This window comes from Perca flavescens, chromosome 17, assembly GCF_004354835.1.
Source record: "Perca flavescens isolate YP-PL-M2 chromosome 17, PFLA_1.0, whole genome shotgun sequence".
In the NCBI taxonomy this organism is placed as follows: domain Eukaryota; kingdom Metazoa; phylum Chordata; class Actinopteri; order Perciformes; family Percidae; genus Perca; species Perca flavescens.
In genome coordinates, this window is record NC_041347.1 from 24163224 (window position 1) to 24180807 (window position 17584).

Genomic DNA, 17584 nt, shown 5'->3' on the forward strand with positions numbered 1-17584 from the left:
AAAAAATGCTGTATTTTGAAGACCTAATGAGGTAATAATAAGCCGGTGTGCATTTGAGCGTAACGTGTGACCCACTCACCTTCACCTTTGAGAGGACTAAAGGACGGGAGGTTTATAAGACTCCCAGGGTATTCACCATCTCTTCCTGTACTTATTTCCCAGTATGCTATTGTGATGTTACAGACCATACAGTGAACATAAATGTCAATAAAAGTTGGATTTAAGTTTAAAAACCGTTTATGTATTTTTTTTCAGTGCCAACTTCAAATGAAAGCTATGTGTCTTTTTGTAAGCTTTCCCTGTTCAGCACTGTGCAACCCAGTAGAAAGTTTGTACATTTGTTTTGGTGTTATCCATGTAGCTCAGAAAAGAAAGCATAAGTCTTTTGGCACAGCTTGGTGTGCATAACATGGATTATGGGACAAATGATTGCAACAATTGAGATTTGCAGCAATTATGTATTTAAGTTTTGGTAATTCTACAGGTTTAATAGATCATACTTGACATGCAGTAATCTTTCTCCCAGTGAAATTGGGTTAGGGATGTTTATTTGGTGTGCAAGACATCATGCATGCTTAATAACAATTTAGAAACCCAGGAGGTACCTTAATCATTACTATAGTTCTTTCAGTTTATTTCACACTACAATAATATATAAATATCTCTTATCTGTTGTTTTATTGCAAATAACACTAACATTTTGGTCCTTGAAATGTTTTTTCCACATCCTAGATGTTGTAGATGGAGTGGAAATACAGTAAATGTCCCAGCTAGTGGTGGAAAGTAACATTTAACTCATGTACTGTATACTTCAGCACAGATTTAAGGGACTTGTATTTTCAGGAGATATTGTACTTTAATGTGACATTTGTAGTTGCTAGTTACTTTGTTGATTAAGAATCTTCATAGAGTTAATTTAATGAGCTTGAAAAATAAAATGGCTTTGTTTACTTTAAATTTTGTTACTTCAGTACATTTTGGTGATGCAACTTGATGTGCTCTTGCTCGTGTAACATTTTGAATGAATAACTTTTGCGAGTATTTTCACACTGGTACTACTTTTTATTGAAGTAAGTAAAGGGCATGAATACTACTCTCACAATATCCCAGCCAACATGGCAACAAGAAATGCTAATCTCTACCCCTTCCAATCCAACTCTCCAGTTTCCCACATTCCTCAGGTGTGTGTGTGTGTGTGTGTGTGTGTGTGTGTGTGTGTGTGTGTGTGTGTGTGTGTGTGTGTGTGTGTGTGTGTGTGTGTGTGTGTGTGTGTGTGTGTGGAGGAATGTGTGGGAGAGAGAGGGGAGGTGTGTGTGTACTCTGACCCTCTTGAGAGCAGTTAAATTGTATCTTTGAGTCAGTCGGTTTTCTTGCAGAAGGTCTAAATCAGCACCGATTGTTTTCGGGTTTTCCCCATTAAAAAGCTAAATCAGATGAGTTTAAAAAAAGGTCCCGGTAGTATGGAGCTGGGGGAGTGCACCAGAAACCCCGGGTATCAAGATGTAGAAGGCGGTGGGTCAGCGGCGGAAACCGTCAGCGCCGACCCCGGGGAGAAGCATGACTCCGCCGCGCCGAAGCTGGACTCGGACGCGGCTGAGGAGTACACGCAGATCAAACCTTACGCCGGGATGCCCAAGGAGGTGTTGCTGCAGTACTCCTCCCAGGCCCGGTACCGAGTTCCCCGAGAGATCCTGTTCTGGCTGACGGTGGCTTGCACCCTGGTGCTGGTGGCGCTCACCATCACGGTGATCGCGCTGTCGCCGCGGTGCCTGCAGTGGTGGCAGGCCTCCCCGGTGTACCAGGTTTATCCCCGGTCCTTTAAAGACTCCAACGGAGACGGGGTCGGAGACCTCAAAGGTAAGATGCCCTTGACCCTGCAGCGGGCACTGATAAAGGAGTAATAAGCGCTTTCATTTAACCTCTTTTACAAAACTTGGTATATTCCATTTAGTCCTTTTATAAAGGGTTTATAATGTGTAACTAACTGATTTATAAATGACTAATAAGCCATTTAGTGATGCTTTACAGGCTAAGTAGCCTATGCATCTAATAGCCTAAGAATACCTTTTCCTTCTGGAACGCATTCTCATGGAAGGGATAGCCTAATAAGCTATTCATTATTTAAGGAAAACTGATTTTTTTTTTTTTGCTTTTAGATCCCTGTCCACATTGTTTTTACTAGTATGATTATGGCACCGTATGACCGAAATACATGTAAACTCTACTGTTGACAGCATCAGTATGCTCTTCTTTGCCTCCGGACTTGTCAGTGGTACCAAGTACTCCAGTGGTCATCACTGTGTTGTCTCTGGTCTGGCAGGAATTCAGGAGCAGCTGGATCACTTCCTGTACCTGAAGGTCAAGTCGGTTTGGATCAGTCCTTTCTACCTCTCTCCCATGAAGGACTTCGGCTACGATGTGGAAGATTTCCGGGCCGTCGACCCGCTCTTTGGAACCATGCGAGACTTTGAAGAGCTCCTGGCTGAAATGCACAACAAAGGTAGGCTACTTTCATTTCCCCCTCTGTATGTAGAGATTTGATGGTGGATTATCACGCATCACATGTGTTTTGGGGTGGGGGGTAGCATGGTGCATGTCTTTGACTCATACTAACCTCTCTCTGTTTCAACCAGGTTTGAAGCTGATCATGGATTTCATTCCCAATCACACCAGTGACCGACACCGCTGGTTCAACTTGAGCCGAACAAGAGATCCTCACTACGAGGATTACTACGTCTGGACCGACTGCAATGCAACCGCACCGAGGCCTAATAATTGGGTTGGTACTGATTTTCACTAAACCCTCACTGATGCATTGCACTATATAGGTGTGATGTATTTGAATTTACAAGTGGATGATTTGGAGTTGGAAAAAGTTCAGATGGGTAGTTTCTTAATGTCTACACTTCCTACTCCTCTTCTCCTCTGTTTCCCTCCTCCTTTCTCTCAGGTGAGTGTGTTTGGGAACTCGTCGTGGACTTATGATGACGTTAGAGGACAATGCTACCTGCACCAGTTCCTTAAGGAGCAACCAGACCTGAACTTCAGAAACCCAAATGTCTACAAAGAGATGACCGTAAGATTACATTCGTCTGACACGCCGCTCTTTCTCACATCCATTATCTCTGCTATTGACTCATTTCTAAAAGCGTTCGGTGACTCACATATTTTGTATCTCATTCTAATATCTTACTCAGTGTTGTTCTTACATGTTTTCTCTTCTCCACTGTCCCACGGTTGTTGAGGTACCCTCGAGCTTCTGTAATCTAGCAAAAAAAAAGTGTGATGGCCAACTGTTTACACATTTAACTTAAGCTGGTTAACCCTTGTGTGCTTTTAACTGCTGCTACGCACAGCGCAAAGTACAACAAACAGACTGTGCCTGTGTGTATATTGTGCATGTACTGAAATGAGTGTAAAATACAACAATTTTACCATAATCAAATGACATTTCAGCACCAAGTCTGGTCTTGTACTCAGCACACTATTTTCCCGACAGTCATACTTTAGACACAGTATTTAAAAATGATGATTCTCTTTTAGGATATTATTCATTTCTGGCTGGAGAAGGGAGTGGACGGGTTCCGGATGGATGCAGTGAAGCACATGCTGGAGGCCACACACTTGAGGGATGAACCACAGGTGGACCCGAGCAAACCAGCAGTGAGTGTCACCTCTTAGCACCTCATAACATCTAACCTGACTCTGTGCAGTTCAGCTTCTGTACCATTGTTGACTCTTATGGCCGCTGTTTGTGACAGGCAGCAATGTCTGCCGGCTTAGTTCTAGCAGCTGTTTGTCTTCACATTGTTGATTCAACACGGCCACCAAAAATGGTACGGTCTGTCTGATCTGCCAGTTGAAAATGATCCATATCAAATGGCAGAGCAGGTGTAACACCATTTAAAACCCAAGGTACAATTCCAATCAAATTTAATTTCCGTGTCTGACATCGGAGGGTGAAGAATTCATAAATCCCATACAGTTGTAGCTATCATTTTGGATTCATTCCTTAATAAAATAGAAGCATTTATTAATTTTTTGAGAGAGACGGTCACTACCGCTTTGTGACACTGACCCAATACCAGCCCTAATATGGTCACAAGTCGTTAGGTCTGGCTTGTCTTGTTTCATTTTTTTATATTAATATAAAGTAACAAACAATATTCACGAGGTCTGTTCAGTCAGTAAGGTATTTCTGTTTGCAATAGTTTCAGATACATTACTTTTTGCTACTGCTCTATTGTGCTCTCATCACATAGCAGCTCTTCTTTCTCTAAGCTCAAGAGATCAACGTTCAGTTTTAGTAAACAATCTCTGTCTCTACCCTCCCTATCCCACCCATACTGTTCTATTTATTTATTTACAAATGCACATACTGTAATTACACCTATACATAGCCATATTCTATTGCTCTTCATACTATTCATCCTGCACATACACTTCTTCTTACTACTCTTATAATGTTACCACACTGCATATAGCTGTACATACTGTACATATCTGTTTATATGGTTATACAGAATATCCATATTTATTGTGTTTTTCTTATTATATATTCTGCTAATACACTGCATATATCTATATTATTCTTACTACTGTTATAATGTCACCGCTACTACATTGCACATATCTGTACATGTTCATCTTACATAGCCATATTTATTCTGCTCTTATTACACTGCAATATATTTCTTGTCCTGCCTATGCACCACCTGTCTATACTTTGTATATCACATTGCACTTTTTTGCTTTTTTGCACTTCTGGTTAAATGCAAACTGCATTTCGTTGTCTTTGTACTTGTACTCTGCACAATGACAGTAAAGTTTAATCTAATCTGTTCTAACATTTGGTTATGTATTATGTAACGTGTGACAAGTCGGAGTCCAGATTTTAATGATCGGAGGGAGGACAGCAGCACTGTGGGCAGATGCAGCTCCACTGAAGCAGTACTTTCCAGTGTAGCTGGTAGAACAAACATAATCAACAGCTGAGTGGGAGAGTTCGCTCTGTACATGATGTATCATTCATTATTTATCTCAAGCTTAAACATCAGGTTCATCTTGTGCCCTTCTGGAGAAAATACAGTTCTTGAAATTCAAATGGTTCATGATTCCTGCAGAGTTAAGCTCACTATAGTCTATATCCTTTGCGTTCCACTTCCGGAATAGCTCCGGTGCTGCAGGAAATTCCGCCGGATTCATGTATTTCTCGTTTCCTTCCGCTTTCTTTGTGTTGGAATTTTAAATTTGGTGGATTTATGAGGACTACTTGTTGACTGCTCCTCAGCTCTCTGCAGGATAAATTGAGACAGCTAGCTCGACTATCTGTCCATTCTGAGTTTTCTCTCGCACGACTATTTTGCAGCAGCTCTGTGCGTAGTTTAGTGCCGCCCATGACTATTGTGATCGGTGTAAGTGCCATTAAACCAGAGCATGTTTTCCTCCCATCCTTGAATGCTATGTGGAGTAGCCAATACCCTCCTTTGGCGCGCTTTGGAGGAGGGTCTGGCAAAGCGAGACTAAGCTCACTAAGAAATAGTTTTTGTTCCATGGAGACTGAAGTTATTTCTCACAGAGGAAAGATTAGTAGAGGCATATTTTGGTGGATTAGCAAATCATTGGGGATTACTTACCACTGAAGAATAACTGTTACACTGAGACTGACTCGTCTACTTGCCGTTGACTGAGAGGTACTCACTGCTGCATTGACTGACTAATTTGAATAGCCCACGCCAAGCTTTATTTCAGATTTTCATGCATTTACCATGAAGTGGAACCACATCACTGCAATAAAGAGACAGCTGAGTGTTTATTGGGGTATTGAGAATTTTACCACAGCCTTGAATGTGATTCAGCCAGTCATAACTGATTAACATTATTGTTTTATTGCTGGTTATAGATTTAATTTCAGACCAACTATGTGCTTTACTGGCTGTTGGCTGAATGATTCGCTCATGTGGCAGCACGTCAGCTCAGTGGTTAGCGCTGCCTCAGTAATTTAGTCAGTGAATAGATTCATGGCCTGGCCCTTTCTTTGTGGAGTTTGTGGGTTGTCTCTGTGTTTGAGTTCTCCCACACAAAAAGACATCTGTACTAGGTGTTAGTTTTGGGAGTATTATGTCACTGTCCTTGAATAGTGCTGATTCACTTAAAATGATTAACCTTGTGTTTTGCAGTGGTCTTTGTGGTCACATTAGGGCCCAGCGGCTCAAATTTCCCCATGGGTATAACTTAACAGCACTTATTTTTCTGTCTGTCTCTTTTAACTGTATACTGTCTTCTTGCTTTTTTTATGAAGACTATTACAACCAATAAGGTACATATAAAGTTAGCACAAAACCTTGAACATTTGTTACATAGTACTCCTTCATTATTGAACCCAAAAGCCTACCCTGTCTGTTTCTGGTTTCTACTTATTTTCCAACTACCTAGCCTGACTGGACCCCGTGCTTTAACCCGACAAAGAAACACATTTACACCCAAGTTCTCCTTACTCCCAGTGTGCAGAGGAAAATACTGTTGGGTTCTCTTAATCCACTATAGTTGATGATCTCAGGGTGAAGCTTTACTATGAATGGACCACCTTAACCAAACCTACTAATCCAATAGGCCAGCAATCCAATAATTGCTACATTACTTCATATATCTTTATATTTACACTCCAGGAATCTGTAAAGACAGAGTTTGACCTCCACCATGACTACACCTACACTCAGCTGGGTTTGCATGACCTGCTGAGAGGCTGGAGGGCAGTGCTGGATGTCTACAGCCGGGAGCCTGGAAAATACAGGTATGGGATCAAATTGGGACGGATAATGATCTTACATACTGAATTTGCTACTACGTATGACGATGATGCCATAAGGATCACGTAGCTCATTGTTCATAATTTTATTTCTTATGCAACAATCCTGTGTATTGTATTGTGTTGCACTTGTGTCAGATATTTTATTTACAATTTGAGTGGCCTTGTCCAACATAACGGTTTCACTACGGTCTATAAATATTGATAATATTAACTACTCACTTAACACATAGTAGTACTAAGACATAATTATAATACATTTTCTGATACAAATTAATTTTTTAGTGTGACATTAATAAATCCTTTTGTTAAAGGCAAATGCAATGTAAGAGCAGTTTATGGCTGAGGATGAGATTGCTTGTTATCATACACAAGTTCTTGCTCCACTTCAGGTTCATGGTCATGGAGTCCTATGATTACCAGGAGGTGGAAAAGACCATGATGTACTATGGCACCCCACTGGTTAGAGAAAGCGACTTCCCCTTTAACTTTTACCTGCTGTACCTGCCTCAGAACACCAGTGGCTTGTGGGTTAAAGATCTGGTCCATTTGTGGATGGCCAACATGCCCAAGGGAAAATGGCCCAACTGGGTGGTAAGTCAGGAGTCTGAGGCCTCACTTGATCTTTATCCATCCCATATCCTTCACTTTTTACCATCAGCTTCCATGACCGAAACCCATTCCATTCACCCTGGCTTCTTCCTTCCCAACCTATCTCACTCACCTGTCCACCTTCTCTTGTATTTCTATTACCTCCCCTGTTATCAGGTTGGGAACCATGACAAGCCTCGAATTGCCTCAAGTGCAAGTCAGATCTACATACGTGTCATCAACATGCTGCTGCTGACCCTCCCAGGCACACCCACCACCTACTATGGCGAGGAGATCGGCATGGAGAACATTAATGTCACCAACAGTCAGATACAGGATCCTGCTGGCAAATACAATGCTGTCAGTACTGTGTCTACACTTAAAAAAAAAAAAAAAAAAAATAAAATCACTGTTACATCTGCCAAATGCAGTAGCTGCACACAAAAAAAAGACCAGTTTATTTAATGACATTGACAATGAGTGTTTTGACTATAAATAGTGATGAAAATGTCTTTAACTGCACCACAATGTACAGCCTGGAAAAGGCCCAAAGCTTCATCACATTTTCTATTTACAATTTCAACAAAACTGAACAATTAAACCTTCATGATGGTCAGATTTATTGCAGGTTTGTTGTATTTGAGACCGCATTAGTTTTATCTTACTGTACCTAATAAACTAGCAACTGAATGTACGTACATCATGAAAGTGTGTCCTTTACATTCAGTCAGCTAAAATGATTCCTGTCCTTCCACTGCAGAGTGCCAGTCGGGACCCTGGGCGGTCTCCGATGCAGTGGAGTGGTGACATGAACGCGGGATTTAACATCAAAACAAACAGCACCTGGCTGCCTGTACACCCTGACTACAGAAGTGTCAATGTGGAGGTACAGAACTCTTTCAATACTGTTCAACTCTGGAGAAACATCTGGCCCGAGCTTGCTCAAGTTGATCTCATTCTCTTTCTAGGTCCAAAAGAAAGATGAAGGCTCTGTTCTGGCTCAGTACCGTTTCCTGAACACCCTGCGTCAGTCAGAGCTCCCCCTTCACCGTGGATGGTTCTGCTACGTCCACGCTGACGCCAGTGTCTTCTCTTACCTCAGAGAGCTGGATGGGCTTGACCAAGCTTTTCTCATGGTGCTTAACTTTGGTAAAGAATCTGCCACCACAGATCTCTCCTCTATTCGGGAGTTGCCAGACCAGTTGAAGGTGCTGATGAGCACAAACCAAATCAATAACGGCAAGGTGTTACAAAAGTCGCGTGTCCTGACAGAGGCAGGAGAGGGTTTGGTGATTCGCTACTCCACCCACACTCGGTTTAACCCCAACCACCCCGAACAGTGCTACGTCTCTGAGAAGGCCTGCTATTTGAGTGCCATGGACATACTTTATAAATGCTAACATGAATAGACAGTGCCATTTTAGGTATTACAGTTTCACAGCAGCAATCAAATAATCAAGATTCTTCTTTGGTGTGTCCTCTGTAAGGGATTTGTCATATAATAAAGAGGACCATTGCAATACATTCACTGTTGATTTTGTCTTCTCTTCCACTTGTACTGTGAAAGATTTGGGCACCATTGTGTCATAATAATAGATGTTTGGGGTCATTTGTCCTTTGATTCCTGACTGCCTCCTGATGGCTGTGCTATCTCTTCCCCTTGCGTGGAGGCCGAGGAGGGTCCAGGCCCAGCTCGGTGTACAGGAATGCTAGGGTGAGGGCTTCCTGTGTCGGGGAGAAAAGAAATAGGATACATTTCTCAGTCTGTGCCTATAAACTCAACTGATGAAACTAACGTTAGTGTTCACAATGTGAGGAAAGGGTCAGGCTAAAGCAAAATCGGGCACAGCCCAGATTCGGCAGCTGTTTATTACAAATGACTTGTGACCACACCAATACTATGGTGTGGTCAAATTGTGTTTACATTATTGTCACTTTTCAGTGTGGATGTGAATTTTCAGTGGATTTAAGAGCAGTTGTCAACAAGCAAAATTAATTATTGGAAAAAAAAAAAAAATCATCAAATAGAGGTACTTGTGTCTAATTCGCCTTATTCGTAGAAGTATTCTGGAAGCACACAAAAAGCTTGAAATTTAAAATATAATTTTCCAAAGCTTCAAATCCCTTTCACCTCTACAGTCTTGTAGTGCATTACCTCCTCCAGCATCAGTTCTAGGTCTTCTGGTCCGAGGTGATTTGCTCCAGGTTGGATATTTAGAACTATGTTTGGTGCTGGTTCACATTCTTAAAGAAGGAGGAAGACAGAGAGTCGGAGGTCAAAGGCAGAATGGGGGAGAAGATCTCTTATGTTTAAAACTTCCTCACAGACACTTCCCTTATCTGATTGCATGCCCACTTTCTCTGCTCCCCTTCTCTCTCTGTCCAGTTGCTCCACATCTTTTCTCTTTCTCTCTCTTCATTCGTTCTTCCATCTGATATTGCCCTCCCTCTCCTCAAACCCCACCATATTATCCCCCCTCCCCGTCTCTGTGGTACGGGCTGTTTCACAAGTGCGGTCTTGACCTTGACAGCTCCCAGTCTGTGGCGTCTAATCTCCTGCTCTGATACACTATCTCTTTACCATGCTAATGGGCCTGCGTGTGTCTATGCCATCAGCACTTTATCAAAGACTCCGGAGAACCGAGAGAGACAGATTAGGAGACATATACACACATACACAGACACTTAAGCTGCCTGGTGTATGTGTGTATGAACAACAGAAAAGTGAGAGAGGGGGAAAGAGAGAGATAATGTGGGCATTTGAATCAAGAAGAGTGGAGGCAGTGATAGAGGAAGAGAGAGGGGTGTAAAGAGGAGTACCACCAATGTGGTGAAGGCAGATTATAAGTGAGAGGGAGAAAGAGCCCATCTAGGGGGAAATGTGAGCAATTAGCTGACACACGCTATACTACAAGGTGACCTATGCTATTCTTTGGTCATCAACTTCAAATGCTGTTAGAAGTTTCCCCAGACAGCCAGCCATACGTCCGTTTCTGCTGCCTCTCCAGACATGCACACTGACACTACTATTGGGAGCTGACCCTGAACTATTAAAACCTCTGATGATGCAAAAATTACACATAAAAGGATGTGGAAACAAATGGAAAATCTATTGTAGAATGCAGAAAGACACAGACAGATGTACACAAACACACACATTTGTACAATAGCACGCATGGCTGCACACATGCATCTACGTGATCAACAAGTGAATTAGTTGTTGTGACAGCATGTGTGAGAGTTCATGTGTGCATGTACCTGACTTTGGTTTCATGGTGAAGTGCGTATGAATGGCGCTCTTTAGCTGCTCAGCGTATTTGAGGACACCTGCCAGAGGGACCCTGGCATCACCGCTGTAGGCTGTCAGCAGAATTGATGGGTAGCGCTAACACACACACACACACACACACACACACACACACACACACACACACACACACACACACACACACACACACACACACACACACACACACACACACACACACACACACACACACACACACACACACACACACACACACACACAAATTATAAATGGTCCTCTGTATGCTCTATCGAAATTTGTAAGGCATTCGGTACATTTTTGTTATTGATTCTTTTAACAAGTAATCTTACAATATAGTTGTCTGTGGGATGTATGCGGTACAATCAAGAAGTTAAGGCTTTCGGTATATTTTTCAGTATAAATCAGTGGTGGGACTAAATAAGCAGAGCTACTGGTCCTGTGCTATTCAAACACTGGCTCTGGAACAAAATCTGGGCCATGGGAATATAAAATGGGTTTTCAACATAGTCTGAATTAACTGTCTGTTACCTACCGTACCAGAACAGGCCAATTTACATTGCAGGGGAAATTTATTAACAGTAAAACTACATGGTAGCCTACAAATCAGATTAAATCTCAAAATAAAATCTTAATCACAGTACAGATTAGCCTGGCTCCCCCCTCCTACGTACTTCCGTTCAATTTTCATTTTATCAAATCTTTTGTCAAATCTTTACCGGTCCAATCAGCGAACAGTGGGAGTGGCTGAGAACGATGACGTTGAGGACGTGCGCTAGTTTGAGTTGCAGTTCCGTAATGGCGGCGGAGAAAGATGCAAGTGAAGCCATTCGGGCCGTTGTGGCAACGCTGCCGAATATCCAGAAGTTAAAGCCCGAGCAAGAACAATCTTTGCTGAGTTGTGTTGGTGGCCATGATGTTGTGGCCCTCCTCCCCACGGGGGTTCAGGAAAAGTTTGATTTTCCACCTTGCTCCATTAGCGGTGAAAGAGTTTTTTAAGGCGAATGCTAGCGATGCTAAGCCGACGTCACGACCAAACGTTAGCGATTGGTTATTGCAGATCCAGAGTGGCTCTGGGCAGATCCAACAGTTTTAAACTTCAACAGAGTAACCGCCTTCAAGGAAGTTAACACTTGTCAATTGTACATCTGTACAAATGAAATGTACGAGAGTCTGGTAGGACCAGGCTAAGTACAGATACCTGAAGCTGAAAAATGCCATGCCAAATGCCTTTCTAAAGCAAATACATAAAAAAACTGCAGCTACATTTCTCCCTTAACGGTCTTCCTCTCAATACCTGAGGGGTAACGTTGTGAAGGGGACAGTAGGAGGAGATGGTAAGTCTATGTTTTGGGTTTCCTACTGGGTCCCCCCATTCTTCTCTATCCTCCAAAGTTAGAGGCAGGTTGGGATCCTCCATTGTTCCCAACACATCCAGGAAAGGAGCCTGAACACAGGAAAAGAGATGGCTTTGGATGTGTGTGTGCAATGTGTTTACACTGTGGTGTAATGAGTAGGGAGACTGTCCTTCAATCTACTGTATATTTATATATATATTTAACCATTACGCCTGCTCTGTAAAGGAAGACACAAGTCCCTAATATTCTTATGATTTAACATCTTACCTGCAGTGTGACAGCCCGCATCATGTGTGGGTGTCTGTTACACAGCGCTGCCACTGGCACAGCCCCAGCACTGCAGGCTGTAAGGGCAGTGAGTTGAGGAGAGGAGACTCCTAAAGAGAAGAGGTGATGGAGACAGGCCTGGAGGTCCTCCACTCCTCTCTGCTTCCCCTCCACACTAGCTTGTCTTTGCCAGGACAGACCCCGCTCTCCTCCACCTCTAAGAGGTGCAAAGGTAAATAACATAGATTCACTTCAACACACCAATGTGAATTCCAGACTTAATTAGCACTCGCAGACATTTTCCAGCAATTTCCTGCTGCACAACATCGATACACAAGCAATGCAAGCTCAAGTATTATTCAGGGTTCATACGCATTTTAACCAATACTTTTCCGGCAAATTTCCATGACTATGTGTTCCTGAAAATGTCAGTCGACATTATACAATAAGAATAAAAATCTGTGTTAAAGTGTACCCTCAGAGGTTTAACTATAAAATGAATGACAATTTATGCGGTTCATAGTGGGATTCATAATATCGCTCCCCGAATAGAACGTTGAGGTTAAGACGACGTGAAAATACATTTATTAATGACATATTATTATGCTGTGTTAAAACATATCCATGACTTTTCCAAAACTTTTTGGGTCTTTTTATGTTTCCAAAACCTTTCCAGGCCTGGAATTTGCATTTTTCAAATTCCATAACTTTTCCAGGTTTTTTCAAAACATATGAACCCTGATTATTTACATAATTCATGCATCTCATCACCAAAAAAACTGCTGAGCCAATCAGGTTCGTATTTAGGCTGCTGGAGGGGTAATACGTTACCTGATGTGGCAGTAGGCCAGAGCCCAGCCCTGCTCCAGCAGCAGCCTTTTCTCTGGGCAGAAGTCCATGTTGAGATCTCTGCCATAAGCTCCATAGACATGGACCAGTAGTGGCGCCTGACTCAAACCCTCCACAGGTAGTGAATGAAACAGTGTCACTGGCACCAAGGTACCATCCTACAGAGGAGAGGCAGAGAGACTGGTCTGGAGTAGACGTTGCTTATTGTTAAATGATCTTGAAACAAGTCTTAGAAATTTGTTTTGCATATATGTCATCACCTGCCGTGTGTACTATTGAGGTCTCTGGTGGCTAGCTGCCAAAAATGCTTACCTCCCTGCTGATACTGTTTCAGTGTGTGTACATGCGTCTTATATGTCAAGTGTTCTCACTTGGTTGCAGGCCTCTAAGCGTGTGGTGGTATAATTGCCCTGCTTCTCTGGGGAGGACCCATCTTCAGTGCCTGATAAAAGTAGCCCATCCTCAGGGTATAGACAATAGGGCACCGGGAAGTGGACTGGAGATGAAATCAAGAACTCTAACACACTGTGTTGGTCTGCCATGCATGGTTTCTTGGTTTGGATTGCACAGGCCCAGGAGGGGAGCTTGGGAGTATAGAAATACAGTATATGGGTATAAGAGATAAAAGCAAGATATGTGTATTATGGCATGCCATTTAGGAAATGTTTTTATATATATATATATATATATATATATTAGTTTGAATATATTGAATGAAAGTCTGAATATATTGAATGAACCTTGAATATATTGAATAAAAGTTTGAAGACTTTCATTCAATATATTCAGATATTCATTCAATATATTCAAACGTCACACACACACACACACACACACACACACACACACACACACACACACACACACACACACACACACACACACACACACACACACACACACACACACACACACACACACACACACACACACCCTTTGGGTTGGCCTCATGCTGTGTGCTGTTAGTGTTTGATTGATGAGTTGATGCAGGTGTCTAAAACTTTGAAGCAATTTAACAGAAAAACTAAATGGTAAAAAAGCAAGTTACATGACTAATAGCAAGCACGCCAGCAAAGAGGTAAGTAAGGTTTTTTAGGTCACACTGACCTGTACAGTGTATGCCTCCTTGGTACGGGTCAGTGGGACCACGATCAGGACGAGTTCACCGGCTGGTGTTCTCGCAACCAACACACAGTGGTCTCCGACCACATCCATGTCTTTTATTGCAGTGCCAGGGCCTGGGGTAAACAACGGCGCCCAGGAGACCATGGATGGCTCTGAGAGAGGGGCCTGTACCACCTAGTTATTATTTTAAAATTAAAACAAAATATTTATCAGCATGTTTTTCTCCTTCCAAATGTAATTCTCTGAGTTACCACAACAGAATAGAGTTACTAATAGGGACAACTACTTCTAGTCAAATCAGTAAACAGGGGACACATTAAAGGGTGCCAAAGAACATAAACCTTTTAAAAACATTGTAACTTCTGAAACACTGTTTCCACATTGTATTTATGTAAAAAATGCATGCACCCTAGACTGTGTGTGTTTGTAAGTGTATGGTACTAACTCTACCTGATATTCTTGTCCAGGCCCTGTATTAGTTAGTATAACCAGACACTTTCTCCAGTGCTCCACATGGTACATGAGGTCCAGCTGGCGTGGCTGAACCAGGAAAGCCTCTAAATGGGATGTTGTTCTATCAATTAGCAGCACCTTTGAACTGGTCCTGCTGTTGCAGTTGATGCTCAGTATCTGTCGGTCTCTGGAAAGGGCAACCTCCACAAACACACTGGGGAGACGTCAGTGTATCAATTAGAGATGGTGTGGGAGCAGAGACAGCTCAGAAGTAACATTACTTACACTTACTCAGGATGCGTTTCCTCATACACAGAAGTTATTCTGCTTCCACTGGAGGTCAGGTCCAGCCGAAACACTCTGCTGCAGCGTAGACCCTCCAAAGTCGTGTAAAACAGAACCTCGTCTGTGGCCCACTCTTTACCCATGCAGACACAGATTTATACAAAAATATCCTTTTTATTTTAGCTAGATCACAATTACCTATAGTGTTACTGAAATACATTGTTAACAAGTGCAAACTATTAAAAATGTACCCAAGCTGAAGACTTTGTCCTTTGTGAATACAACGTGTGGGGGATCCAGGGGTGAGGAATTTCCCTTTCCAAGCCTCACAACCACACACCTGGATTGTCACAGGACAATTGTCTATTTATTCATTCAGTAACTGTAACAGTTTACATTTTGACAATGAAAAAATATATAAAAAACCATTGCTGCCAAATAAAAGAATATTCTGTATGTTAATTTATATTATTTTCACCTCGGCTCTTCTCTGTGAGTAGCTTTTAATGTGGCAGCAAGATGTTTTTCCTGTGGGGACAGACGTATTCTCTGGACCGTCCACTGAATCCTCTGCTTTCTCTCTTCACTATCAAGTCCTGTCTTCTCCTCCTGTCCAGAGACTTGTCCTAGATTTAGCACCTGCTCTGGCACCGGCTCACCTTCAAACAGGGAGAGAAAACTAAGTCATTCATGAAAGTATGAAATGAAATATATATATATATATATATATATATATATATATATATATATATATATATATATATATATATAAAACGGTACTGCAGTTTAACTTCTGTAATCTTGTTTTTGATTTGCCACCTGTTCTCTTTAAAATGACTTTTAATTAAATACCTATGGATGAACTCTAGTCTTTTGAATGCAATAACATCACAGATCTCTGTTCCCAAGTTGCTGGCTTTAGGAGTTGTTAACAGTGGTCAAGCTACATTCATGTTTACTGCTTACTTTGTCTCTGGTCCATTCTGTAGATGCCATCACCCTCAATAAAATACACATGGTGATGTCCACAGACCTGTGTCAAGATAAATTACAGTGAATTGTAAAAAAAAAAAAAATTTCACAAATGCCTCAACAGCTGGATGAGTGTAAACCCAAAGCAGACGGCAGGCCTTACCACTGAGTAATCAGGTATGTTGGAAAACTTGCGGTATGTTGCTTTCAGTCTCCTGTTGAAATACTTCTGCAAGTCCTTGTACCTCTCAAGTCCAGAGCGGAGATGATCAACTGAAGGGTTTGAAGTGTCCTGAAATAAAACATTTAAAAAAATAAAATAATTAAGACTTTTAAGATTTTTTGCAAATTGCAAGGGTCATTGCTGTTTCAATCAATATTCTTGTATCCTGTGCAAGAGTCAAAGGTTTAATACACTGAACCATTAAATAAGAGGATTATAGTTTGTAAACAATTCAGTGAACTGGCATATAGGTGTTATTTTGGCAATGTTAAAATACATATGTAATAACTGAGGATTGTATTTTTGTAATGTAAAATGACGATTTCTCAAAATGTTAAGCAACACAGTTTAGAATGGGAGTGATATATGAAGATTGCTTGTGTTAAACATGCTATTGTTAGATATCAGAGTGCTGAACAATGTTTTTTTCCACCTTTAAATTCACCGCAATGAATGCAAGAGTCCTACATTCTTCCCTGGTGGCATTACATTCTAGGTTGTAAGGATTGGCAAAGTTGTGATTTGGCTGGGTGGTATCATGATGACATCCAACAAACTGACTCTAAATTTGAGTATATGGAAATTATTACTGGAAACAAACAACATCCTCTGACATTATTTATACTGTACTGATGATCATGTGTCCATTCCCTGTAACGTATTACCATCTCAGTGCAGTGAGACACATCCGTAAGGGCTCAATTTCAGCCCTATGCAGCACTTATCTGTGGCTCGGTACAAGACTAGTTTTGTCAGCCTGGTGAAAAGACACCGTTTTGAATAATGGATGACTTGACGTTATCGACGAGATAGCTTAACAGTCAGGAATTTCACACCAAGCCTAAAGCATAAGGTAAGCAGAACAACATCTTAACGTTAACTGAACACCCTTACCGACGTGTAACAACGTTGGACTGACAAGGAGAGCCATGTTATCCTTTTGCAAACGGCGAGCTCCCAAAATCGTAACCGAGATAGTGTAACGAGACGAGCAGATGAACACAACAGAGAGGAGAGAAAAGCCATTACGAAGATGTAACGTCAACGGTTAATCAGCTAATCAGTTAACACATGATAGCTGTGGATATGTGGTTTTAAATAACTGTCACTGTAAGTTGATGTGGGTCATCGTGACAATAAACGCTTACGTTTCATATAACAAATAAGCATTGTACTTCAACCTGAAATATGTATCGTTTCGTTAATTAAATCAACCATTCTGCTGTTGGTTAACCGTTGACAGCAGCGAGCAAATTCTATGCACGTGCATCATTTCCTAAACAAAGCGCGCTGTGGATGACGTAGCGAGCAACGCCAGACTAAAGTAATCAAATTCAGATATGCGAAGCTGCTAGTTTGCAACTGAC

The 17584-nt window shown here is 41.7% G+C and overlaps 3 protein-coding genes across 5 annotated transcripts in view; 2 read left to right on the plus strand and 1 right to left on the minus strand.

The window, feature by feature from the left end:
• The first annotated feature begins 1307 nt into the window (after nucleotides 1-1307).
• slc3a1 (solute carrier family 3 member 1) lies at nucleotides 1308-8923 on the plus strand. 2 transcript variants are annotated; one of them, XM_028602727.1, is made up of 10 exons: nucleotides 1308-1857; nucleotides 2321-2500; nucleotides 2634-2779; nucleotides 2951-3076; nucleotides 3544-3663; nucleotides 6669-6793; nucleotides 7201-7402; nucleotides 7577-7759; nucleotides 8160-8285; nucleotides 8368-8923. In XM_028602727.1, the coding sequence occupies exons 1-10, from the start codon at nucleotides 1434-1436 to the stop codon at nucleotides 8797-8799; spliced, it is 2064 nt and encodes a 687-aa protein (XP_028458528.1). In that variant the 5' UTR covers nucleotides 1308-1433; the 3' UTR covers nucleotides 8800-8923. The 2 variants fall into 2 exon arrangements, with proteins under 2 accessions (XP_028458528.1, XP_028458527.1); XM_028602726.1 differs by having other exon boundaries at nucleotides 7201-7759.
• Nucleotides 8219-17491, minus strand: prepl (prolyl endopeptidase like). Of its 2 annotated transcripts, XM_028602728.1 has the most exons (15): nucleotides 17112-17491; nucleotides 16158-16286; nucleotides 15989-16055; nucleotides 15501-15681; nucleotides 15274-15362; nucleotides 15029-15155; nucleotides 14735-14951; nucleotides 14267-14458; nucleotides 13531-13743; nucleotides 13142-13317; nucleotides 12311-12527; nucleotides 11983-12132; nucleotides 10658-10784; nucleotides 9555-9643; nucleotides 8219-9124 (listed from the first exon to the last, which is right to left on the minus strand). In XM_028602728.1, exons 1-15 carry the CDS (start codon nucleotides 17241-17243, stop codon nucleotides 9047-9049), a joined length of 2184 nt encoding a protein of 727 aa, XP_028458529.1. In that variant the 5' UTR covers nucleotides 17244-17491; the 3' UTR covers nucleotides 8219-9046. The 2 variants fall into 2 exon arrangements, with proteins under 2 accessions (XP_028458529.1, XP_028458530.1); XM_028602729.1 differs by lacking the exon at nucleotides 13531-13743.
• camkmt (calmodulin-lysine N-methyltransferase) overlaps nucleotides 17008-17584 on the plus strand; it is a 118873-nt gene continuing 118296 nt past the window's right edge. The window contains exon 1 of the mRNA XM_028602731.1: nucleotides 17008-17070. The gene's annotated coding sequence lies outside the window, so the exon portion shown is untranslated. The remainder of the gene's footprint in view (nucleotides 17071-17584) is intronic.

Excerpts from the sequence above, each read along its gene's own strand:
- prepl (XM_028602728.1), bottom strand. The coding sequence starts at position 17,243 with ATGGCTTTTCTCTCCTCTCTGTTGTGTTCATCTGCTCGTCTCGTTACA. Across the intron at positions 15,682-15,988 it reads CAGAATGGACCAGAGACAAA|GTGAGCCGGTGCCAGAGCAG; the intron begins GTAAGCAGTAAA and ends CCCTGTTTGAAG. Across the intron at positions 10,785-11,982 it reads TTCACAACGTTACCCCTCAG|CGCTACCCATCAATTCTGCT; the intron begins GTATTGAGAGGA and ends TGTGTGTGTTAG.
- slc3a1 (XM_028602726.1), top strand. The coding sequence starts at position 1,434 with ATGAGTTTAAAAAAAGGTCCCGGTAGTATGGAGCTGGGGGAGTGCACC. Across the intron at positions 2,501-2,633 it reads GGCTGAAATGCACAACAAAG|GTTTGAAGCTGATCATGGAT; the intron begins GTAGGCTACTTT and ends TGTTTCAACCAG. Across the intron at positions 7,760-8,159 it reads CTGCTGGCAAATACAATGCT|AGTGCCAGTCGGGACCCTGG; the intron begins GTCAGTACTGTG and ends CTTCCACTGCAG.